At 58.1% G+C, this 21350-nt stretch overlaps 5 protein-coding genes across 5 annotated transcripts; 3 read left to right on the forward strand and 2 right to left on the reverse strand.

Moving 5' to 3' along the window:
* Positions 1-71: 71 nt before the first annotated feature.
* Positions 72-504, forward strand: LOC118689780 (thyroid hormone-inducible hepatic protein-like). The gene has a single exon (XM_036388227.1). It carries the CDS (start codon positions 103-105, stop codon positions 502-504), a length of 402 nt encoding a protein of 133 aa, XP_036244120.1. The 5' UTR covers positions 72-102.
* A 2678-nt stretch (positions 505-3182) lies between these two features.
* On the reverse strand, positions 3183-4263 carry LOC118689371 (thyroid hormone-inducible hepatic protein-like). The gene is made up of 2 exons (XM_036387598.1): positions 3844-4263; positions 3183-3560 (listed from the first exon to the last, which is right to left on the reverse strand). The coding sequence occupies exon 1, from the start codon at positions 4261-4263 to the stop codon at positions 3862-3864; it is 402 nt and encodes a 133-aa protein (XP_036243491.1). The 3' UTR covers positions 3183-3560; positions 3844-3861.
* A 5355-nt stretch (positions 4264-9618) lies between these two features.
* Positions 9619-10435, forward strand: LOC118689325 (thyroid hormone-inducible hepatic protein-like). The gene is made up of 2 exons (XM_036387493.2): positions 9619-10038; positions 10322-10435. Exon 1 carries the CDS (start codon positions 9619-9621, stop codon positions 10018-10020), a length of 402 nt encoding a protein of 133 aa, XP_036243386.1. The 3' UTR covers positions 10021-10038; positions 10322-10435.
* Positions 10436-12870: 2435 nt separating this feature from the next.
* On the reverse strand, positions 12871-13812 carry LOC118689375 (thyroid hormone-inducible hepatic protein-like). The gene is made up of 2 exons (XM_036387612.2): positions 13362-13812; positions 12871-13078 (listed from the first exon to the last, which is right to left on the reverse strand). Exon 1 carries the CDS (start codon positions 13779-13781, stop codon positions 13380-13382), a length of 402 nt encoding a protein of 133 aa, XP_036243505.1. The 5' UTR covers positions 13782-13812; the 3' UTR covers positions 12871-13078; positions 13362-13379.
* A 5250-nt stretch (positions 13813-19062) lies between these two features.
* LOC118689316 (thyroid hormone-inducible hepatic protein-like) lies at positions 19063-19495 on the forward strand. The gene has a single exon (XM_036387481.1). The coding sequence runs from the start codon at positions 19094-19096 to the stop codon at positions 19493-19495; it is 402 nt and encodes a 133-aa protein (XP_036243374.1). The 5' UTR covers positions 19063-19093.
* Positions 19496-21350: the final 1855 nt, after the last annotated feature.

The raw sequence follows: 21350 nt of genomic DNA on the forward strand, positions 1-21350 counted from the left end.
GACGTGCCCCAGCACTGCATAAAAAGCCCCCGCAGGGCCAGGGAGCAGGGAGCCTGTGAGAAGAGCCCAGAGCAGCAGTGCCAGAGCTGTAGGAGAAGGGCCATGGAGCAGTACTTCTCAGCCACGCAGAAGATGGAGCAGGAGGTGATGTTCCCCAGCCTGCTGCGAGGGGTCTTCCCGCAGGAGGAGGGGGCAGCCCCGGCTGCCGAGAGCCGCACGGACCTCTACGAGCGCTACCAGCTCCTCAAGGCCATCAAGCCCATGGTGGAGAAAGGCCTGGCCTCTGTGGGTGACCAGAGCCCCAGCGGTGCCGACACCGACGACGACACATCCTTGGACAGCAACGGGCCCGAGGATGCCCAGCTGGAGAGGCGCCTGTCCCAGCACCTGACTGGCCTGCAGCAGGTCCTCACCCACCTCACCAGGGACACCAACGCCCTGACCCGCAGGTACAGCCAGATCCTGGAGCAGATCAACCTCAGCGAGGGGCAGCCCAGCTGGTGACCCTGGCCGGCCACCAGGTAAGACCTGGGGACATGCAGAGTCCAGGGGCAGCAAGGCAGTGTGTGGCCTCCCTGTTGGGAGAGGGGCCCAGCAGTGCAGGGGTGGGGACATGCTGGGAAGGGCCTTGGAATGCGGGCTGTCCCCTCAGCTGGGAGTGGATACCCTCTCCATGCTGGAGGAGGGAACCCTGCCCATTGCTCGGTGCAGAGACTGCAGGGCTTCGGGGTCTGTGGACTCAGGGTTGGTGGTCCTTGTGTGCCCTGGGATGATCCTTGGAGTTAAGGAATGCTGCTGTTGCAGGACAGTTGCTGGTGTCAGGAAGCACAAGACGTCCCCGTGGCTGACCACTGCAGGCTCTCCCCAGTCCCGCTGGCATTCCCCGCTCCGTGGCAGCTGATGGGATCTCCCGGCACCGGCACCGGAGATGGCTGTGACCACTGCAGAACCAGATGGTGCCTTATCCTCAGGAAGAAGCATCCAGATGTGCTGGCACGGCCGTTGGAAGAGCTGCAGGCTCGTGGCCTCCTCTTTATTTTCAAAGAGTGGCAGCAAGTTGAGAATGTTGTGATGTGGCCCCGACCTCCCACAGCCCCTGGAGATTGCCAAGCCCTTTTCCAGCTGGTACCTGGACTCCAAGGGCATTCCCCCTGTTTTTGCTAATAAAAGAATCCCTGGGAAGCCAGTGTTGTCAGTGTGCTGCTTTCACTCATGGAGTGCCCCAGGGACACTGGCAGAGGGACACTGGCCCTGCAGGGTGGGATCTTTCCAGGGCCATGCTGGGGAATGTGAACGGGATAAAGAATCCCAGATCTGTGAGATTAGTTGGGTTGGAAGGGATCTTCAGACACCACCTAGTGCAATGCCCTGCTGTGTGCTGGGACATCTTGCTCTAGACCAGGTGGCTCAGGACTGTGTTGATACTCAGGGCCTGTGCAAACTCACTGGATGACCTGTTCCTTTGTGTCACCAGCCTCAGGCTGAAATTTTTCTTCCTTTTGTTGACAGCAACACCACAAAAGCTGATGCTTGATTTCAGTGCACAAAAAATGTGGGTCTGCCCAGCACTCAGTCCAGCCATGCAACAGTGAGGGGCAGCAGAGCTGTAGGTCTCAGCACCTCTAGGCAGCAGCCTCCCCACCATGCCAGCCCCATGTCCAGACACCCCAGCCTTGGGATACACTGGAGATTCCCATCTCCTCTCTCCTGATCAGGCCATTTCTCTCAGCTGCTGACACCAGTCTGGCTTTGGCTTGTCCTGCCCCAGCGTGGGCAGCAGGGACAGGGTCTGCAGCCAGCTGTGGGCGTGTGAACTGCTGAGGAGACTGCGGACACTGGAGGAGGCAGCTGAGGCCAGACCCAGAAGTGCCCTCTCTGAAAGGGTCCTGGCCAGGATCACGGGGTGACAAGGACAGTTCTGAGGGATTTGGGGCAACCAGAGTCATGGGAGATGTGTCAGCAGGAGGCACTGGGGATGATACACAGTCATTTGGCGACACATGAGGTGACATTTCCCCTCTCCTCGGCCGTGGCCTGGCCTGGGCTCCCCAGGATGATGGTGAGTTGAGCACAGGTTTCCCAAACACCAGTTTGAGGCCACAGAGATCCAAGTAGCTCACTGCACCAGCACCCAGGCGTCCTGCTTTTCTAGGAAAGCAGCTGCCAGTCAGCAAGTCAATGAGAATCTCCATTGTATCCCAAAACTGGCATGCCTGTACATGGAGCTATGGAATTCCGGGAGGCTTCTTTCCAGAGGTGGTGAGACCTACAGCTCTGCTGCCCCTCACTGCTGCATGACTGGGCAGAGTGTTGGAAAGATTCACACTTTGCTGTGCACAGGCATCAGCTTTTCTGGTGCCGTTAAAAATGGGAACACACTCCTGGTGCTAAAGTGATTTCAGCATTTATTCTAATAAGGTCTAAAGCTTAGGGGGCCTGTGGGTTGAGCAGGAGCGTTACACTAGAGAATGCCTCAGTGCCAACGCTGGATCTACTTCCTTTCTTGAGCAGTGATGCTCCCGATGATCCAGATGGAGCAGCACAGATTCATTGGCTCGGATAACCCTTTTCTTAAAATTTATTTTAATCCTCTGGATGGGTTTCTGTTGGGATCCTTCATTTGCATGAAGGTTTAAGGCACTTGATTGGCCCACTACAGTTCTGTCCTGGCTGGTTCCGTTTGCTTGGGTGGTGATGCACGTTACTTAGGTGTAATATGGTACATTGAGTACCGTATTTCTTATGACTACCATTTTATCCCCTTTTACGATATAATAACCAAACTTTTTAACGTACGTGCTTAAGAATTATCAACTATTTTGTAACAGATACTAATGTATTTTGTGTTCATGTTGCTGTCAAGAAAAGGAAGAAATATTTCAGTCTGAGCCTGGTGACAGAAAGGAACAGGTTGCCCAGTGAGTTTGCACAGGCCCTGAGCTTCAACACAGTTCTGAGCCACCTGGTCTAGAGCAAGACGTCCCAGCACACAGCAGGGCATTGCACTAGGTGGTGTCTGAAGATCCCTTCCAACCCAAAACATCCCGGGACTTTGGGATTCTTTGTCCCATTCACATTTCCCAGCATGGCCCTGGAAAGATCCCACCCTGCAGGGCCAGTGTCCCTCTGCCAGTGTCCCTGGGGCACTCCATGAGTGAAAGCAGCACACTGACAACACTGGCTTCCCAGGGATTCTTTTATTAGCAAAAACAGGGGGAATGCCCTTGGAGTCCAGGTACCAGCTGGAAAAGGGCTTGGCAATCTCCAGGGGCTGTGGGAGGTCGGAGCCACATCACAACATTCCCAACTTGCTGCCACTCTTTGAAAATAAAGAGGAGGCCACGAGCCTGCAGCTCTTCCAACGGCCGTGCCAGCACATCTGGATGCTTCTTCCTCAGGATAAGGCACCATCTGGTTCTGCAGTGGTCACAGCCATCTCTGGTGCCGGTGCCGGGAGATCCCATCAGCTGCCACGGAGCGGGGAATGCCAGCGGGACTGGGGAGAGCCTGCAGTGGTCAGCCACGGGGACGTCTTGTGCTTCCTGACACCAGCACCTGTCCTGCAACAGCAGCATTCCTTAACTCCAAGGATCATCCCAGGGCACACAAGGACCACCAACCCTGAGTCCACAGACCCCGAAGCCCTGCAGTCTCTGCACCGAGCAATGGGCAGGATTCCCTCCTCCAGCATGGAGAGGGTATCCACCCCCAGCTGAGGGGACAGCCCGCATTCCAAGGCCCTTCCCAGCATGTCCCCACCCCTGCACTGCTGGGCCCCTCTCCCAACAGGGAGGCCACACACTGCCTTGCTGCCCCTGGACTCTGCATGTCCCCAGGTCTTACCTGGTGGCCTGGCCAGGGTCACCAGCTGGGCTGCCCCTCGCTGAGGTTGATCTGCTCCAGGATCTGGCTGTACCTGCGGGTCAGGGCGTTGGTGTCCCTGGTGAGGTGGGTGAGGACCTGCTGCAGGCCAGTCAGGTGCTGGGACAGGCGCCTCTCCAGCTGGGCATCCTCGGGCCCGTTGCTGTCCAAGGATGTGTCGTCGTCGGTGTCGGCACCGCTGGGGCTCTGGTCACCCACAGAGGCCAGGCCTTTCTCCACCATGGGCTTGATGGCCTTGAGGAGCTGGTAGCGCTCGTAGAGGTCCGTGCGGCTCTCGGCAGCCGGGGCTGCCCCCTCCTCCTGCGGGAAGACCCCTCGCAGCAGGCTGGGGAACATCACCTCCTGCTCCATCTTCTGCGTGGCTGAGAAGTACTGCTCCATGGCCCTTCTCCGACAGCTCTGGCACTGCTGCTCTGGGCTCTTCTCACAGGCTCACTGCTCCTGGCCCTGCGGGGGCTTTTTATGCAGTGCTGGGGCAAGTCCCTCCCCTGCTGTCCTCCCCTGCCAGCCCTGCTTGGGCTGCATGCCCTTGGGGTCGGGCTTGGCTCCAGCCCAGCCGGGGCTCGGCCCTGCTCTGTCCCTGGCTCTGCGCAATCTTTCCTGGCCCAGCCTCCCCGTGGCCTTCACCCGAGCTGGCCGGGGGTCCTGCTGCCTCCCCATGCCAGGAGACACAGGGGGGCAGCAAGGAGGAGAGGTGCCCAGGGGCTCTCCCATCCTGTCCTGTATTATCTCAGTGCCCCAACATGTTCAGTCCTGGGGCCCTCTGGCTGTGGCTCCAGCTCCTGTGCCCAGTCTGGGAAGGCCGCAGGGGACCGTCACCTCCCCTTGTTCCTGCTGCCACACGCTCAGGCCGTGAACACTGCAGGGACATTGAGCAACCCTTTAGCACACATAGGGAAATCTGGAACCCACTGGAAATACACTGGAACCTTGTCCCACTGGGTGTCTGGGGACAATGGAACCTGCTGGTGACCAGAGATTTGGGTGCCCAGAAACATCCAATGCCCCCAAGCTGCCCCTGGGCTCAGCAGGGATGTGGACAGGGACAGGGACCTGACTCCATTGTGTGTAACTCCTGTGGCAGCAGCACAGAGCCATTGCTGCTCCCAGGGGATTGTGGACATGGGTTGCCTGCCACTGTTGAAATTCTGGGAGAGCAAAAGCCACAGCCAGGGCACCAGACAGCATTGCCTGTCCCTCCATGTCCCTGTGGAGTGTGGCAAACATGAAAAGTGGTTCTGTTTCTGGAAAGGCTGCTGTGGGGTACCTGGTTCCTTTTGCAACCCTTGGTGCTGGCAGCTCTCCCTCTGTGCCCCTGTATCCCAGCACTGCCACGCACCCTTTGCCCACCCTTTCCCCACCTGTCCTGGCCACCCCTCTTGTCCCTTTGCTTGTGTCCTGGCATCTCTTTGTGCCCTGCCATGGGGCCCATTGCTGCACCAAGGAGTGTGGGTGCTGCTGGCCCCGTGCAGGTGCCAGACAGAGCCTTGGCCACATCAGGGCACCTGCAGAGCTTCCTGGAGGTGCAGGCACATCACAGGGCTCTGGGGACACAAGGACACAGGAGATGCTTTGCTTTCCTGCTCCCCCCAGTGCCTCACAACCTGCTCATAGTGAGCATGGCAAAATGTTTGGGGGTGACAGTGGCTCAGCAGATTCTGATGGCTGCCCAGCTCCTTATCCTTGGGACATGAATATTTACCAAATCTGTGCCTCTGAGGACCCAGAAAGGGAGAAGAGGAGCAGTGGGTTCAGGTCTGGGGGGGAGAAGCCAGGTGGCAGATTGGGCACCTGGCTGGGCTAGGAGGGGACAGTGGGAGAGCTGCCAACAATGAGGGTTGCAAAATTGGGGAAGTAACACGTGGCCTTTCCCAAAATAGGACCAATTCCTCCAATTGCCACATACTGCAAGATAAGAAGGGACAGGAGTCCTGGCCATTGACCTGCCATGGCCTCTGCTCCAGGATGGGGTGGTGGGTGTGAAGGTGGCACCATCTGTGCTGCAGCGTGGGCCATGAAAGTTCAGTTCCATGGATGCAGTTCCCCTGGTGGCATTTGGTCCCATCTCTGTCCCCATCGCATGTCCTCACGACCCGTTGTCCTGGTTCAGGGCACATATGGGAGAGAACCCCCAAAGAGGCCCCTCTAGGAAAGCAGATTCAATTGGTCCCTCCCCACAACTGGTTTGGGAGGAAATACCACCTTGGCGAAAAGTGGAAAAAACCTGTTTATTAATTGTTTGTTTAATAAACAATAAATTAATTTATTGTTTATTAAACAATAAAACCTAAACAATGTTAAACAATAAAACCCCTTGCTGCTCCAAAAGAGATGACAAACTCAGGAAAGGCCCCTCCCCGGGTTGCAGCTCAGCTCACTCAGTCTCTTCTCAGTCCCTCAGTTGCTGGAAATGCCGCGGCCCAGGCCCGGCCCGGTGGGCCCCAGGTGTGAGCTGCCGGTGCCCTGCTGGTGTTCAGGCCAGAGCAGGTTTGAACAGGTCCAAAGAAAATGGGAAAAAAACCCCACAGTCCAGGGAACTTCTTTGCCTCAGCTAGCCAAAACTAACTAAGGCAAAGGAGAACTCTGTCCCACTGTCTGTCCATCCGCAGACAACACAGTCCAGGAGCAGGAATGTGGAGGAGTGAGTGCAGTGTCTGAAAACAAACTGCTGCTTCTTCTCTCCCCCTTCACTCTCTGCAACAAGTCCTAAAGGTGCAAAGCTTATTATTCAGCATAAACAGAACAAGACGACTGGGGATAAAAGCATCATATAGTCAAGCCAGGACACCCATGCAGGATTCCATGCAGCAGAGCACTGCCAGGGTGATGTCCCACACCAGTGTCTGCTGCCCTGTTCAGGCTGGCATTCATGGGCAGAGCCTGCTCAGTGTCCCTGGAGTGTTCACATCCTGAGTGCACGGCAGCGAGGAGTGGGGCAGGTGACATTCCCAGCAGCACCAGTGCCTGCAGCCTGGACACACCAGGGCACAGGAGGTGGTGCCGCTCCCACAGGACCCCAGAACTGAACATGGTGGGGGGTTGAGATAGGATAGGAAAGGACAGGAGAGAACCTGGGCACCCCTCCTCATTGTCAGCCCTGGCTCCTGGCCCAGGCGCCCTGAGGCCTGTCCTGTGCCTGACCTGGCTTGGGGGTCCCAGCGCATCAACCCCACTCCATGGCTGGTCAATGGCCAGGACTCCTGTCCCCTCTTATCTTGCAGTATGTGGCAATTGGAGGAATTGGTTCTATTTTGGGAAAGGCCACGTGCTCCTTCCCCAATTTTGCAACCCTCAGTGTTGGCAGCTCTCCCACTGTCCCCTCCTGCTGTCCCCTCCTAGCCCAGCCAGGTGCCCATTCTGCCACCTGGCCTCTCCCCCTCAGACCTGAACCCACTGCTCCTCTTCTCCCTTTCTGGGTGCTCCTGGCATCCTGGGCTGCCCTGTGCTGCACTGAGGTTTGCACACACTGGCAGCCCCACGCTCCCAGGACTTCTGGGCCACCATGGAGCTTCCTGAAGGTTCAGAGACATCATAGTGTCCCCCCAGAGTAGCCTCAGGGTAGGACACATCTGTCCCGGGGCTGGAGCTTCACTGTGGATATCAGGATTCTAGCCCTGCTGGCAGCTCAGTCCCACTCAGCTGCTCTGTCACTCCCCCCAGGTGGGAAGGGGGAGACAATCAGGGAGGGTAAAAGAGAGAAAAGTCATGGGTAGAAATGAAGACAGCTCCACAGGAAAAGCAAAAGCTGCACAAGTAAGCAAAGCAAAAGAAGGAACTCATTGGTTCACCCCTTCCCATTGGCACTCAGGTGTTCAGTCCCCTGCAGGAGAGCAGGGCTCCACTGCGTGTCATGGTGACCTGGCAGGACGACTGCTGTCACTCTGACTGTGCCCCTCTTCCTTCTGCTCCCAGCTCCATACGCTGAGCATGGTGCCACACTCCCTTCCCTTGGTGCCACAGAGGGATAAGACAGGAGGATGTGCCCGGGATGGTACAGAGACACTTGGGGACACATGTGGTGGCACGACCTGCACTCTGAGCTGAGGCTGGGACTGGGGCAGGACCCGCCAGGAGGGCCACAGGTGAGGGCTAAGCTTGCCCAGTCTGGGGGTCTGTGGCAGCAGAGACCTGAGGACATCAGTGCAGCTCCAGGGGGCCCTGCTGGTCCTGAGCAGCCTCCCCAGGGCCCCAAGCCAGGGCTGGGCACGCCGGTTCAGCTCAGCCCAAACCCAGCCATGCTACACACCCGTGGTGGCTGTGCTGTGCTCCAAGCGCAGTCCTTGTCCTCCTGCTCCTGACATCCCTGCTGGCAGTGGCAGCTCCCAAGCTGTACCCAGTGTCTCCCATTAGGATGTGGGAGATATAGGGTTACAAGTTTGGCTAACAGGGTCCTCAAAGGTACGGAGAGGATTCGGCAATTATTCATGTTCCAAGGATAAAGAGTTGGAGAGCAATTGGAATCTGCTGAGCCTGTGTCACCCCCAAACATTTTGCCATGCTCACTATGAGCAGGTTATGAGGCACTGGGGGGAGCAGGAGGGCAAAGCATCCCCTGTGTCCTTGTGTCCCCAGAGCCCTGTGATGTGCCTGCACCTCCAGGAAGCTCTGCAGGTGCCCTGATGTGGCCAAGGCTCTGTCTGGCACCTGCACGGGGCCAGCAGCACCCACACTCCTTGGTGCAGCAATGGGCCCCATGGCAGGGCACAAAGAGATGCCAGGACACAAGCAAAGGGACAAGAGGGGTGGCCAGGACAGGTGGGGAAAGGGTGGGCAAAGGGTGCGTGGCAGTGCTGGGATACAGGGGCACAGAGGGAGAGCTGCCAGCACCAAGGGTTGCAAAAGGAACCAGGTACCCCACAGCAGCCTTTCCAGAAACAGAACCACTTTTCATGTTTGCCACACTCCACAGGGACATGGAGGGACAGGCAATGCTGTCTGGTGCCCTGGCTGTGGCTTTTGCTCTCCCAGAATTTCAACAGTGGCAGGCAACCCATGTCCACAATCCCCTGGGGGCAGCAATGGCTCTGTGCTGCTGCCACAGGAGTTACACACAATGGAGTCAGGTCCCTGTCCCTGTCCACATCCCTGCTGAGCCCAGGGGCAGCTTGGGGGCATTGGATGTTTCTGGGCACCCAAATCTCTGGTCTCCAGCAGGCTCCATTGTCCCCAGACACCCAGTGGGACAAGGTTCCAGTGTATTTCCAGTGGGTTCCAGATTTCCCTATGTGTGCTAAAGGGTTGCTCAATGTCCCTGCAGTGTTCACGGCCTGAGCGTGTGGCAGCAGGAACGAGGGGAGGTGACGGTCCCCTGCGGCCTTCCCAGACTGGGCACAGGAGCTGGAGCCACAGCCAGAGGGCCCCAGGACTGAACATGTTGGGGCACTGAGATAATACAGGACAGGATGGGAGAGACCCTGGGCACCTCTCCTCCTTGCTGCCCCCCTGTGTCTCCTGGCATGGGGAGGCAGCAGGACCCCCGGCCAGCTCGGGTGAAGGCCACGGGGAGGCTGGGCCAGGAAAGATTGCGCAGAGCCAGGGACACAGCAGGGCCGAGCCCCGGCTGGGCTGGAGCCAAGCCCGACCCCAAGGGCATGCAGCCCAAGCAGGGCTGGCAGGGGAGGACAGCAGGGGAGGGACTTGCCCCAGCACTGCATAAAAAGCCCCCGCAGGGCCAGGGAGCAGGGAGCCTGTGAGAAGAGCCCAGAGCAGCAGTGCCAGAGCTGTCGGAGAAGGGCCATGGAGCAGTACTTCTCAGCCACGCAGAAGATGGAGCAGGAGGTGATGTTCCCCAGCCTGCTGCGAGGGGTCTTCCCGCAGGAGGAGGGGGCAGCCCCGGCTGCCGAGAGCCGCACGGACCTCTACGAGCGCTACCAGCTCCTCAAGGCCATCAAGCCCATGGTGGAGAAAGGCCTGGCCTCTGTGGGTGACCAGAGCCCCAGCGGTGCCGACACCGATGACGACACATCCTTGGACAGCAACGGGCCCGAGGATGCCCAGCTGGAGAGGCGCCTGTCCCAGCACCTGACTGGCCTGCAGCAGGTCCTCACCCACCTCACCAGGGACACCAACGCCCTGACCCGCAGGTACAGCCAGATCCTGGAGCAGATCAACCTCAGCGAGGGGCAGCCCAGCTGGTGACCCTGGCCAGGCCACCAGGTAAGACCTGGGGACATGCAGAGTCCAGGGGCAGCAAGGCAGTGTGTGGCCTCCCTGTTGGGAGAGGGGCCCAGCAGTGCAGGGGTGGGGACATGCTGGGAAGGGCCTTGGAATGCGGGCTGTCCCCTCAGCTGGGAGTGGATACCCTCTCCATGCTGGAGGAGGGAATCCTGCCCATTGCTCGGTGCAGAGACTGCAGGGCTTCGGGGTCTGTGGACTCAGGGTTGGTGGTCCTTGTGTGCCCTGGGATGATCCTTGGAGTTAAGGAATGCTGCTGTTGCAGGACAGGTGCTGGTGTCAGGAAGCACAAGACGTCCCCGTGGCTGACCACTGCAGGCTCTCCCCAGTCCCGCTGGCATTCCCCGCTCCGTGGCAGCTGATGGGATCTCCTGGCACCGGCACCGGAGATGGCTGTGACCACTGCAGAACCAGATGGTGCCTTATCCTCAGGAAGAAGCATCCAGATGTGCTGGCACGGCCGTTGGAAGAGCTGCAGGCTCGTGGCCTCCTCTTTATTTTCAAAGAGTGGCAGCAAGTTGGGAATGTTGTGATGTGGCTCCGACCTCCCACAGCCCCTGGAGATTGCCAAGCCCTTTTCCAGCTGGTACCTGGACTCCAAGGGCATTCCCCCTGTTTTTGCTAATAAAAGAATCCCTGGGAAGCCAGTGTTGTCAGTGTGCTGCTTTCACTCATGGAGTGCCCCAGGGACACTGGCAGAGGGACACTGGCCCTGCAGGGTGGGATCTTTCCAGGACCATGCTGGGGAATGTGAACGGGATAAAGAATCCCAGATCTGTGAGATTAGTTGGGTTGGAAGGGATCTTCGGACACCACCTAGTGCAATGCCCTGCTGTGTGCTGGGACATCTTGCTCTAGACCAGGTGGCTCAGGACTGTGTTGATACTCAGAGCCTGTGCAAACTCACTGGATGACCTGTTCCTTTGTGTCACCAGCCTCAGGCTGAAATTTTTCTTCCTTTTGTTCACAGCAACACCACAAAAGCTGATGCTTGATTTCAGTGCACAAAAAATGTGGGTCTGCCCAGCACTCAGTCCAGCCATGCAACAGTGAGGGGCAGCAGAGCTGTAGGTCTCAGCACCTCTAGGCAGCAGCCTCCCCACCATGCCAGCCCCATGTCCAGACACCCCAGCCTTGGGATACACTGGAGATTCCCATCTCCTCTCTCCTGATCAGGCCATTTCTCTCAGCTGCTGACACCAGTCTGGCTTTGGCTTGTCCTGCCCCAGCGTGGGCAGCAGGGACAGGGTCTGCAGCCAGCTGTGGGCGTGTGAACTGCTGAGGAGACTGCGGACACTGGAGGAGGCGGCTGAGACCAGACCCAGAAGTGCCCTCTCTGAAAGGGTCCTGGCCAGGATCAAGGTGGAACAAGGACAGTTCTGAGGGATTTGGGACAACCAGAGTCATGGGAGATGTGTCAGCAGGAGGCACTGGGGATGATACACAGTCATTTGGCGACACATGAGGTGACATTTCCCCTCTCCTCGGCCGTGGCCTGGCCTGGGCTCCCCAGGATGATGGTGAGTTGAGCACAGGTTTCCCAAACATCAGCTCTAGGGCCACAGAGACTCAATGAGCTCACTGCACCAGCACCCAGGCGTCCTGCTTTTCTAGGAAAGCAGCTGCCAGTCAGCAAGTCAATGAGAATCTCCATTGTATCCCAAAACTGGCATGCCTGGATATGGAGCTATGGAATTCAGGGAGGCTTCTTTCCAGAGGTGGTGAGACCTGCAGCTCTGCTGCTCCTCACTGCTGCATGACTGGGCAGAGTGTTGGAAAGATTCACGCTTTGCTGTGCACAGGTATCAGCTTTTCTGGTGCCGTTAAAAATGGGAACACACTCCTGGTGCTAAAGTGATTTCAGCATTTATTCTAATAAGGTCTAAAGCTTAGGGGGGCTGTGAGTTGAGCAGGAGTGTTACACTAGAGAATGCCTCAGTGCCGACGCTGGATCTACTTCCTTTCTTGAGCAGCGATGCTCCCAATGTTCCAGATGGAGCAGCACAGATTCATTGGCTCGGATAACCCTTTTCTTAAAATTTATTTTAATCCTCTGGATGGGTTTCTGTTGGGATCCTTCATTTGCATGAAGGTTTAAGGCACTTGATTGGCCCACTACAGTTCTGTCCTGGCTGGTTCCGTTTGCTTGGGTGGTGATGCACGTTACTTAGGTGTAATATGGTACATTGAGTACCGTATTTCTTATGACTACCATTTTATCCCCTTTTACGATATAATAACCAAACTTCTTAACGTACGTGCTTAAGAATTATCAACTATTTTGTAACAGATACTAACGTATTTTGTGTTCATGTTGCTGTCAAGAAAAGGAAGAAACATTTCAGTCTGAGGCTGGTGACACAAAGGAACAGGTTGCCCAGTGAGTTTGCACAGGCCCTGAGCTTCAACACAGTTCTGAGCCACCTGGTCTAGAGCAAGACGTCCCAGCACACAGCAGGGCATTGCACTAGGTGGTGTCTGAAGATCCCTTCCAACACAAACAATCCCACAACTTTGGGATTCTTTGTCCCGTTCACATTCCCCAGCATGGCCCTGGAAAGATCCCACCCTGCAGGGCCAGTGTCCCTCTGCCAGTGTCCCTGGGGCACTCCATGAGTGAAAGCAGCACACTGACAACACTGGCTTCCCAGGGATTCTTTTATTAGCAAAAACAGGGGGAATGCCCTTGGAGTCCAGGTACCAGCTGGAAAAGGGCTTGGCAATCTCCAGGGGCTGTGGGAGGTCGGGGCCACATCACAACATTCCCAACTTGCTGACACTCTTTGAAAATAAAGAGGAGGCCACGAGCCTGCAGCTCTTCCAACGGCTGTGCCAGCACATCTGGATGCTTCTTCCTGAGGATAAGGCATCATCTGGTTCTGTAGTGGTCACAGCCATCTCTGGTGCCGGTGCCGGGAGATCCCATCAGCTGCCACGGAGCGGGGAATGCCAGCGGGACTGGGGAGAGCCTGCAGTGGTCAGCCACGGGGACGTCTTGTGCTTCCTGACACCAGCACCTGTCCTGCAACAGCAGCATTCCTTAACTCCAAGGATCATCCCGGGGCACACAAGGACCACCAACCCTGAGTCCACAGACCCCGAAGCCCTGCAGTCTCTGCACCGAGCAATGGGCAGGGTTCCCTCCTCCAGCATGGAGAGGGTATCCACTCCCAGCTGAGGGGACAGCCCGCATTCCAAGGCCCTTCCCAGCATGTCCCCACCCCTGCACTGATGGGCCCCTCTCCCAACAGGGAGGCCACACACTGCCTTGCTGCCCCTGGACTCTGCATGTCCCCAGGTCTTACCTGGTGGCCTGGCCAGGGTCACCAGCTGGGCTGCCCCTCGCTGAGGTTGATCTGCTCCAGGATCTGGCTGTACCTGCGGGTCAGGGCGTTGGTGTCCCTGGTGAGGTGGGTGAGGACCTGCTGCAGGCCAGTCAGGTGCTGGGACAGGCGCCTCTCCAGCTGGGCATCCTCGGGCCCGTTGCTGTCCAAGGATGTGTCGTCGTCGGTGTCGGCACCGCTGGGGCTCTGGTCACCCACAGAGGCCAGGCCTTTCTCCACCATGGGCTTGATGGCCTTGAGGAGCTGGTAGCGCTCGTAGAGGTCCGTGCGGCTCTCGGCAGCCGGGGCTGCCCCCTCCTCCTGCGGGAAGACCCCTCGCAGCAGGCTGGGGAACATCACCTCCTGCTCCATCTTCTGCGTGGCTGAGAAGTACTGCTCCATGGCCCTTCTCCTACAGCTCTGGCACTGCTGCTCTGGGCTCTTCTCACAGGCTCCCTGCTCCCTGGCCCTGCGGGGGCTTTTTATGCAGTGCTGGGGCAAGTCCCTCCCCTGCTGTCCTCCCCTGCCAGCCCTGCTTGGGCTGCATGCCCTTGGGGTCGGGCTTGGCTCCAGCCCAGCCGGGGCTCGGCCCTGCTGTGTCCCTGGCTCTGCGCAATCTTTCCTGGCCCAGCCTCCCCGTGGCCTTCACCCGAGCTGGCCGGGGGTCCTGCTGCCTCCCCATGCCAGGAGACACAGGGGGGCAGCAAGGAGGAGAGGTGCCCAGGGTCTCTCCCATCCTGTCCTGTATTATCTCAGTGCCCCAACATGTTCAGTCCTGGGGCCCTCTGGCTGTGGCTCCAGCTCCTGTGCCCAGTCTGGGAAGGCCGCAGGGGACCGTCACCTCCCCTCGTTCCTGCTGCCACACGCTCAGGCCGTGAACACTGCAGGGACATTGAGCAACCCTTTAGCACACATAGGGAAATCTGGAACCCACTGGAAATACACTGGAACCTTGTCCCACTGGGTGTCTGGGGACAATGGAGCCTGCTGGTGACCAGAGATTTGGGTGCCCAGAAACATCCAATGCCCCCAAGCTGCCCCTGGGCTCAGCAGGGGTGTGGACAATGACAGGGACCTGACTCCATGATGTGTAACTCCTGTGGCAGCAGCACAGAGCCATTGCTGCCCCCAGGGGATTGTGGACATGGGTTGCCTGCCACTGTTGAAATTCTGGGAGAGCAAAAGCCACAGCCAGGGCACCAGACAGCATTGCCTGTCCCTCCATGTCCCTGTGGAGTGTGGCAAACATGAAAAGTGGTTCTGTTTCTGGAAAGGCTGCTGTGGGGTACCTGGTTCCTTTTGCAACCCTTGGTGCTGGCAGCTCTCCCTCTGTGCCCCTGTATCCCAGCACTGCCACGCACCCTTTGCCCACCCTTTCCCCACCTGTCCTGGCCACCCCTCTTGTCCCTTTGCTTGTGTCCTGGCATCTCTTTGTGCCCTGCCATGGGGCCCATTGCTGCACCAAGGAGTGTGGGTGCTGCTGGCCCCGTGCAGGTGCCAGACAGAGCCTTGGCCACATCAGGGCACCTGCAGAGCTTCCTGGAGGTGCAGGCACATCACAGTGCTCTGGGGACACAAGGACACAGGAGATGCTTTGCCCTCCTGCTCCCCCCAGTGCCTCACAACCTGCTCATAGTGAGGATGGCAAAATGTTTGGGGGTGACAGTGGCTCAGCAGATTCTGATGGCTCTCCAGCTCCTTATCCTTGGGACATGAATAATTGCCAAATCTGTGCCTCTGGGGACCCAGAAAGGGAGAAGAGGAGCAGTGGGTTCAGGTCTGGGGAGGAGAAGCCAGGTGGCAGATTGGGCACCTGGCTGGGCTAGGAGGGGACAGTGGGAGAGCTGCCAACAATGAGGGTTGCAAAATTGGGGAAGTAATCTGTGGCCTTTCCCAAAATAGAACCAATTCCTCCAATTGCCTCATACTGCAAGATAAGAAAGGACAGGAGTCCTGGCCATTGACCCGCCATGGCCTCTGCTCCAGGATGGGGTGGTGGGTGTGAAGGTGGCACCATCTGTGCTGCAGCGTGGGCCATGAAAGTTCAGTGCCATGGATGCAGTTCCCCTGGTGGCATTTGGTCCCATCTCTGTCCCCATCGCATGTCCTCATGACCCGTTGTCCTGGTTCAGGGCACATATGGGAGAGAACCCCCAAAGGGGCCCCTCTAGGAGAGCAGATTCAATTGGTCCCTCCCCACAACTGGTTTGGGAGGAAATACCACCTTGGCGAAAAGTGGAAAAAACCTGTTTATTAAACAATAAAACCTAAACAATGTTAAACAATAAAACCCCTTGCTGCTCCAAAAGAGATGACAAACTCAGAAAAGTCCCCTCCCCGGGTTGCAGCTCAGCTCACTCAGTCTCTTCTCAGTCCCTCAGGCGCTGGAAATGCCGCGGCCCAGGCCCGGCCCGGTGGGCCCCAGGTGTGAGCTGCCGGTGCCCTGCTGGTGTTCAGGCCCGAGCAGGTTTGAACAGGTCCAAAGAAAATGGGAAAAAAACCCCACAGTCCAGGGAACTTCTTTGCCTCAGCTAGCCAAAACTAACTAAAGCAAAGGAGAACTCTGTCCCACTGTCTGTCCATCTGCAGACAACACAGTCCAGGGGCAGGAAGGTGGAGGAGTGAGTGCAGTGTCTGAAAACAAACTGCTGCTTCTTCTCTCCCCCTTCACTCTCTGCAACAAGTCCTAAAGGTGCAAAGCTTATTATTCAGCATAAACAGAACAAGACAACTGGAGATAAAAGCATCATATAGACAAGCCAGGACACCCATGCAGGATTCCATGCAGCAGAGCACTGCCAGGGTGATGTCCCACACCAGTGTCTGCTGCCCTGTTCAGGCTGGCATTCATGGGCAGAGCCTGCTCAGTGTCCCTGGAGTGTTCACATCCTGAGTGCACGGCAGCGAGGAGTGGGGCAGGTGACATTCCCAGCAGCACCAGTGCCTGCAGCCTGGACACACCAGGGCACAGGAGGTGGTGCCGCTCCCACAGGACCCCAGAACTGAACATGGTGGGGGGTTGAGATAGGATAGGAAAGGACAGGAGAGAACCTGGGCACCCCTCCTCATTGTCAGCCCTGGCTCCTGGCCCAGGCGCCCTGAGGCCTGTCCTGTGCCTGACCTGGCTTGGGGGTCCCAGCGCATCAACCCCACTCCATGGCTGGTCAATGGCCAGGACTCCTGTCCCCTCTTATCTTGCAGTATGTGGCAATTGGAGGAATTGGTTCTATTTTGGGAAAGGCCACATGCTCCTTCCCCAATTTTGCAACCCTCAGTGTTGGCAGCTCTCCCACTGTCCCCTCCTGCTGTCCCCTCCTAGCCCAGCCAGGTGCCCATTCTGCCACCTGGCCTCTCCCCCTCAGACCTGAACCCACTGCTCCTCTTCTCCCTTTCTGGGTGCTCCTGGCATCCTGGGCTGCCCTGTGCTGCACTGAGGTTTGCACACACTGGCAGCCCCACGCTCCCAGGACTTCTGGGCCACCATGGAGCTTCCTGAAGGTTCAGAGACATCATAGTGTCCCCCCAGAGTAGCCTCAGGGTAGGACACATCTGTCCCGGGGCTGGAGCTTCACTGTGGATATCAGGATTCTAGCCCTGCTGGCAGCTCAGTCCCACTCAGCTGCTCTGTCACTCCCCCCAGGTGGGAAGGGGGAGACAATCAGGGAGGGTAAAAGAGAGAAAAGTCATGGGTAGAAATGAAGACAGCTCCACAGGAAAAGCAAAAGCTGCACAAGTAAGCAAAGCAAAAGAAGGAACTCATTGGTTCACCCCTTCCCATTGGCACTCAGGTGTTCAGTCCCCTGCAGGAGAGCAGGGCTCCACTGCGTGTCATGGTGACCTGGCAGGACGACTGCTGTCACTCTGACTGTGCCCCTCTTCCTTCTGCTCCCAGCTCCATACGCTGAGCATGGTGCCACTCTCCCTTCCCTTGGTGCCACAGAGGGATAAGACAGGAGGATGTGCCCGGGATGGTACAGAGACACTTGGGGACACATGTGGTGGCACGACCTGCACTCTGAGCTGAGGCTGGGACTGGGGCAGGACCCGCCAGGAGGGCCACAGGTGAGGGCTAAGCTTGCCCAGTCTGGGGGTCTGTGGCAGCAGAGACCTGAGGACATCAGTGCAGCTCCTGGGGGCCCTGCTGGTCCTGAGCAGCCTCCCCAGGGCCCCAAGCCAGGGCTGGGCACGCCAGTTCAGCTCAGCCCAAACCCAGCCATGCTACACACCCGTGGTGGCTGTGCTGTGCTCCAAGCGCAGTCCTTGTCCTCCTGCTCCTGACATCCCTGCTGGCAGTGGAAGCTCCCAAGCTGTACCCAGCTTCCCTGTGGACTCTGTGAGATTTTCTGTCCCACGTTTGCCTAACAGGGTCCTCAAAGGCACGGAGAGGATTTGGCAATTATTCATGTTCCAAGGATAAAGAGTTGGAGAGCAATTGGCATCTGCTGAGCCTGTGTCACCCCCAAACATTTTGCCATCCTCACTATGAGCAGGTTGTGAGGCACTGGGGGGAGCAGGAGGGCAAAGCATCCCCTGTGTCCCTGTGTCCCCAGAGCCCTGTGATGTGCCTGCACCTCCAGGAAGCTCTGCAGGTGCCCTGATGTGGCCAAGGCTCTGTCTGGCACCTGCACGGGGCCAGCAGCACCCACACTCCTTGGTGCAGCAATGGGCCCCATGGCAGGGCACAAAGAGATGCCAGGACACAAGCAAAGGGACAAGAGGGGTGGCCAGGACAGGTGGGGAAAGGGTGGGCAAAGGGTGCGTGGCAGTGCTGGGATACAGGGGCACAGAGGGAGAGCTGCCAGCACCAAGGGTTGCAAAAGGAACCAGGTACCCCACAGCAGCCTTTCCAGAAACAGAACCACTTTTCATGTTTGCCACACTCCACAGGGACATGGAGGGACAGGCAATGCTGTCTGGTGCCCTGGCTGTGGCTTTTGCTCTCCCAGAATTTCAACAGTGGCAGGCAACCCATGTCCACAATCCCCTGGGGGCAGCAATGGCTCTGTGCTGCTGCCACAGGAGTTACACATCATGGAGTCAGGTCCCTGTCATTGTCCACACCCCTGCTGAGCCCAGGGGCAGCTTGGGGGCATTGGATGTTTCTGGGCACCCAAATCTCTGGTCTCCAGCAGGCTCCATTGTCCCTAGACACCCAGTGGGACAAGGTTCCAGTGTATTTCCAGTGGGTTCCAGATTTCCCTATGTGTGCTAAAGGGTTGCTCAATGTCCCTGCAGTGTTCACGGCCTGAGCGTGTGGCAGCAGGAACAAGGGGAGGTGACGGTCCCCTGCGGCCTTCCCAGACTGGGCACAGGAGCTGGAGCCACAGCCAGAGGGCCCCAGGACTGAACATGTTGGGGCACTGAGATAATACAGGACAGGATGGGAGAGACCCTGGGCACCTCTCCTCCTTGCTGCCCCCCTGTGTCTCCTGGCATGGGGAGGCAGCAGGACCCCCGGCCAGCTCGGGTGAAGGCCACAGGGAGGCTGGGCCAGGAAAGATTGCGCAGAGCCAGGGACACAGCAGGGCCGAGCCCCGGCTGGGCTGGAGCCAAGCCCGACCCCAAGGGCATGCAGCCCAAGCAGGGCTGGCAGGGGAGGACAGCAGGGGAGGGACTTGCCCCAGCACTGCATAAAAAGCCCCCGCAGGGCCAGGGAGCAGGGAGCCTGTGAGAAGAGCCCAGAGCAGCAGTGCCAGAGCTGTAGGAGAAGGGCCATGGAGCAGTACTTCTCAGCCACGCAGAAGATGGAGCAGGAGGTGATGTTCCCCAGCCTGCTGCGAGGGGTCTTCCCGCAGGAGGAGGGGGCAGCCCCGGCTGCCGAGAGCCGCACGGACCTCTACGAGCGCTACCAGCTCCTCAAGGCCATCAAGCCCATGGTGGAGAAAGGCCTGGCCTCTGTGGGTGACCAGAGCCCCAGCGGTGCCGACACCGACGACGACACATCCTTGGACAGCAACGGGCCCGAGGATGCCCAGCTGGAGAGGCGCCTGTCCCAGCACCTGACTGGCCTGCAGCAGGTCCTCACCCACCTCACCAGGGACACCAACGCCCTGACCCGCAGGTACAGCCAGATCCTGGAGCAGATCAACCTCAGCGAGGGGCAGCCCAGCTGGTGACCCTGGCCGGCCACCAGGTAAGACCTGGGGACATGCAGAGTCCAGGGGCAGCAAGGCAGTGTGTGGCCTCCCTGTTGGGAGAGGGGCCCAGCAGTGCAGGGGTGGGGACATGCTGGGAAGGGCCTTGGAATGGGGGCTGTCCCCTCAGCTGGGAGTGGATACCCTCTCCATGCTGGAGGAGGGAACCCTGCCCATTGCTCGGTGCAGAGACTGCAGGGCTTCGGGGTCTGTGGACTCAGGGTTGGTGGTCCTTGTGTGCCCTGGGATGATCCTTGGAGTTAAGGAATGCTGCTGTTGCAGGACAGGTGCTGGTGTCAGGAAGCACAAGACGTCCCCGTGGCTGACCACTGCAGGCTCTCCCCAGTCCCGCTGGCATTCCCCGCTCCGTGGCAGCTGATGGGATCTCCCGGCACCGGCACCGGAGATGGCTGTGACCACTGCAGAACCAGATGGTGCCTTATCCTCAGGAAGAAACATCCAGATGTGCTGGCACAGCCATTGGAAGAGCTGCAGGCTCGTGGCCTCCTCTTTATTTTCAAAGAGTGGCAGCAAGTTGGGAATGTTGTGATGTGGCCCCGACCTCCCACAGCCCCTGGAGATTGCCAAGCCCTTTTCCAGCTGGTACCTGGACTCCAAGGGCATTCCCCCTGTTTTTGCTAATAAAAGAATCCCTGGGAAGCCAGTGTTGTCAGTGTGCTGCTTTCACTCATGGAGTGCCCCAGGGACAGTGGCAGAGAGACACTGGCCCTGCAGGGTGGGATCTTTCCAGGGCCATGCTGGGGAATGTGAATGGGACAAAGAATCCCAGATCTGTGGGATTGTTTGTGTTGGAAGGGATCTTCAGACACCACCTAGTGCAATGCCCTGCTGTGTGCTGGGACATCTTGCTCTAGACCAGGTGGCTCAGGACTGTGTTGATACTCAGGGCCTGTGCAAACTCACTGGATGACCTGTTCCTTTGTGTCACCAGCCTCAGGCTGAAATGTTTCTTCCTTTTGTTGACAGCAACACCACAAAAGCTGATGCTTGATTTCAGTGCACAAAAAATGTGGGTCTGCCCAGCACTCAGTCCAGCCATGCAACAGTGAGGGGCAGCAGAGCTGTAGGTCTCAGCACCTCTAGGCAGCAGCCTCCCCACCATGCCAGCCCCATGTCCAGACACCCCAGCCTTGGGATACTCTGGAGATTCCCATCTCCTCTCTCCTGATCAGGCCATTTCTCTCAGCTGCTGACACCAGTCTGGCTTTGGCTTGTCCTGCCCCAGCGTGGGCAGCAGGGACAGGGTCTGCAGCCAGCTGTGGGCGTGTGAACTGCTGAGGAGACTGCGGACACTGGAGGAGGCAGCTGAGAGCTGAGGCCAGACCCAGGAGTGCCCTCTCTGAAAGGGTCCTGGCCAGGATCAAGGTGGAACAAGGACAGTTCTGAGGGGTTTGGGACAACCAGAGTCATGGGAGATGTGTCAGCAGGAGGCACTGGGGATGATACACAGTCATTTGGCGACACATGAGGTGACATTTCCCCTCTCCTCGGCCATGGCCTGGCTCCCCAGGATGATGGTGAGTTGAGCACAGGTTTCCCAAACACCAGTTTGAGGCCACAGAGATCCAAGTAGCTCACTGCACCAGCACCCAGGCGTCCTGCTTTTCTAGGAAAGCAGCTGCCAGTCAGCAAGTTCCCCAAATGAGGGCAAACAGAATTCTCTCCAGCCAGAGGGAGGATTTCAGAGCTGATCTGCTCTCTGTGTCTCTCTTCAGCCTGGGCAATGTTGCAGTCTTGTCTTATCCCGAGGAAACGGAGCATGAGGGGCATACTGGGAGAGACCTGGGCCATCCGCATTGCGATGGCACCTCTGGCT

Source organism: Molothrus ater, chromosome 2 (genome assembly GCF_012460135.2).
Source record: "Molothrus ater isolate BHLD 08-10-18 breed brown headed cowbird chromosome 2, BPBGC_Mater_1.1, whole genome shotgun sequence".
Lineage (NCBI taxonomy): Eukaryota > Metazoa > Chordata > Aves > Passeriformes > Icteridae > Molothrus > Molothrus ater.

Excerpts from the sequence above, each read along its gene's own strand:
- LOC118689780 (XM_036388227.1), top strand. The coding sequence starts at position 103 with ATGGAGCAGTACTTCTCAGCCACGCAGAAGATGGAGCAGGAGGTGATG.
- LOC118689371 (XM_036387598.1), bottom strand. The coding sequence starts at position 4,263 with ATGGAGCAGTACTTCTCAGCCACGCAGAAGATGGAGCAGGAGGTGATG.
- LOC118689325 (XM_036387493.2), top strand. The coding sequence starts at position 9,619 with ATGGAGCAGTACTTCTCAGCCACGCAGAAGATGGAGCAGGAGGTGATG.
- LOC118689375 (XM_036387612.2), bottom strand. The coding sequence starts at position 13,781 with ATGGAGCAGTACTTCTCAGCCACGCAGAAGATGGAGCAGGAGGTGATG.
- LOC118689316 (XM_036387481.1), top strand. The coding sequence starts at position 19,094 with ATGGAGCAGTACTTCTCAGCCACGCAGAAGATGGAGCAGGAGGTGATG.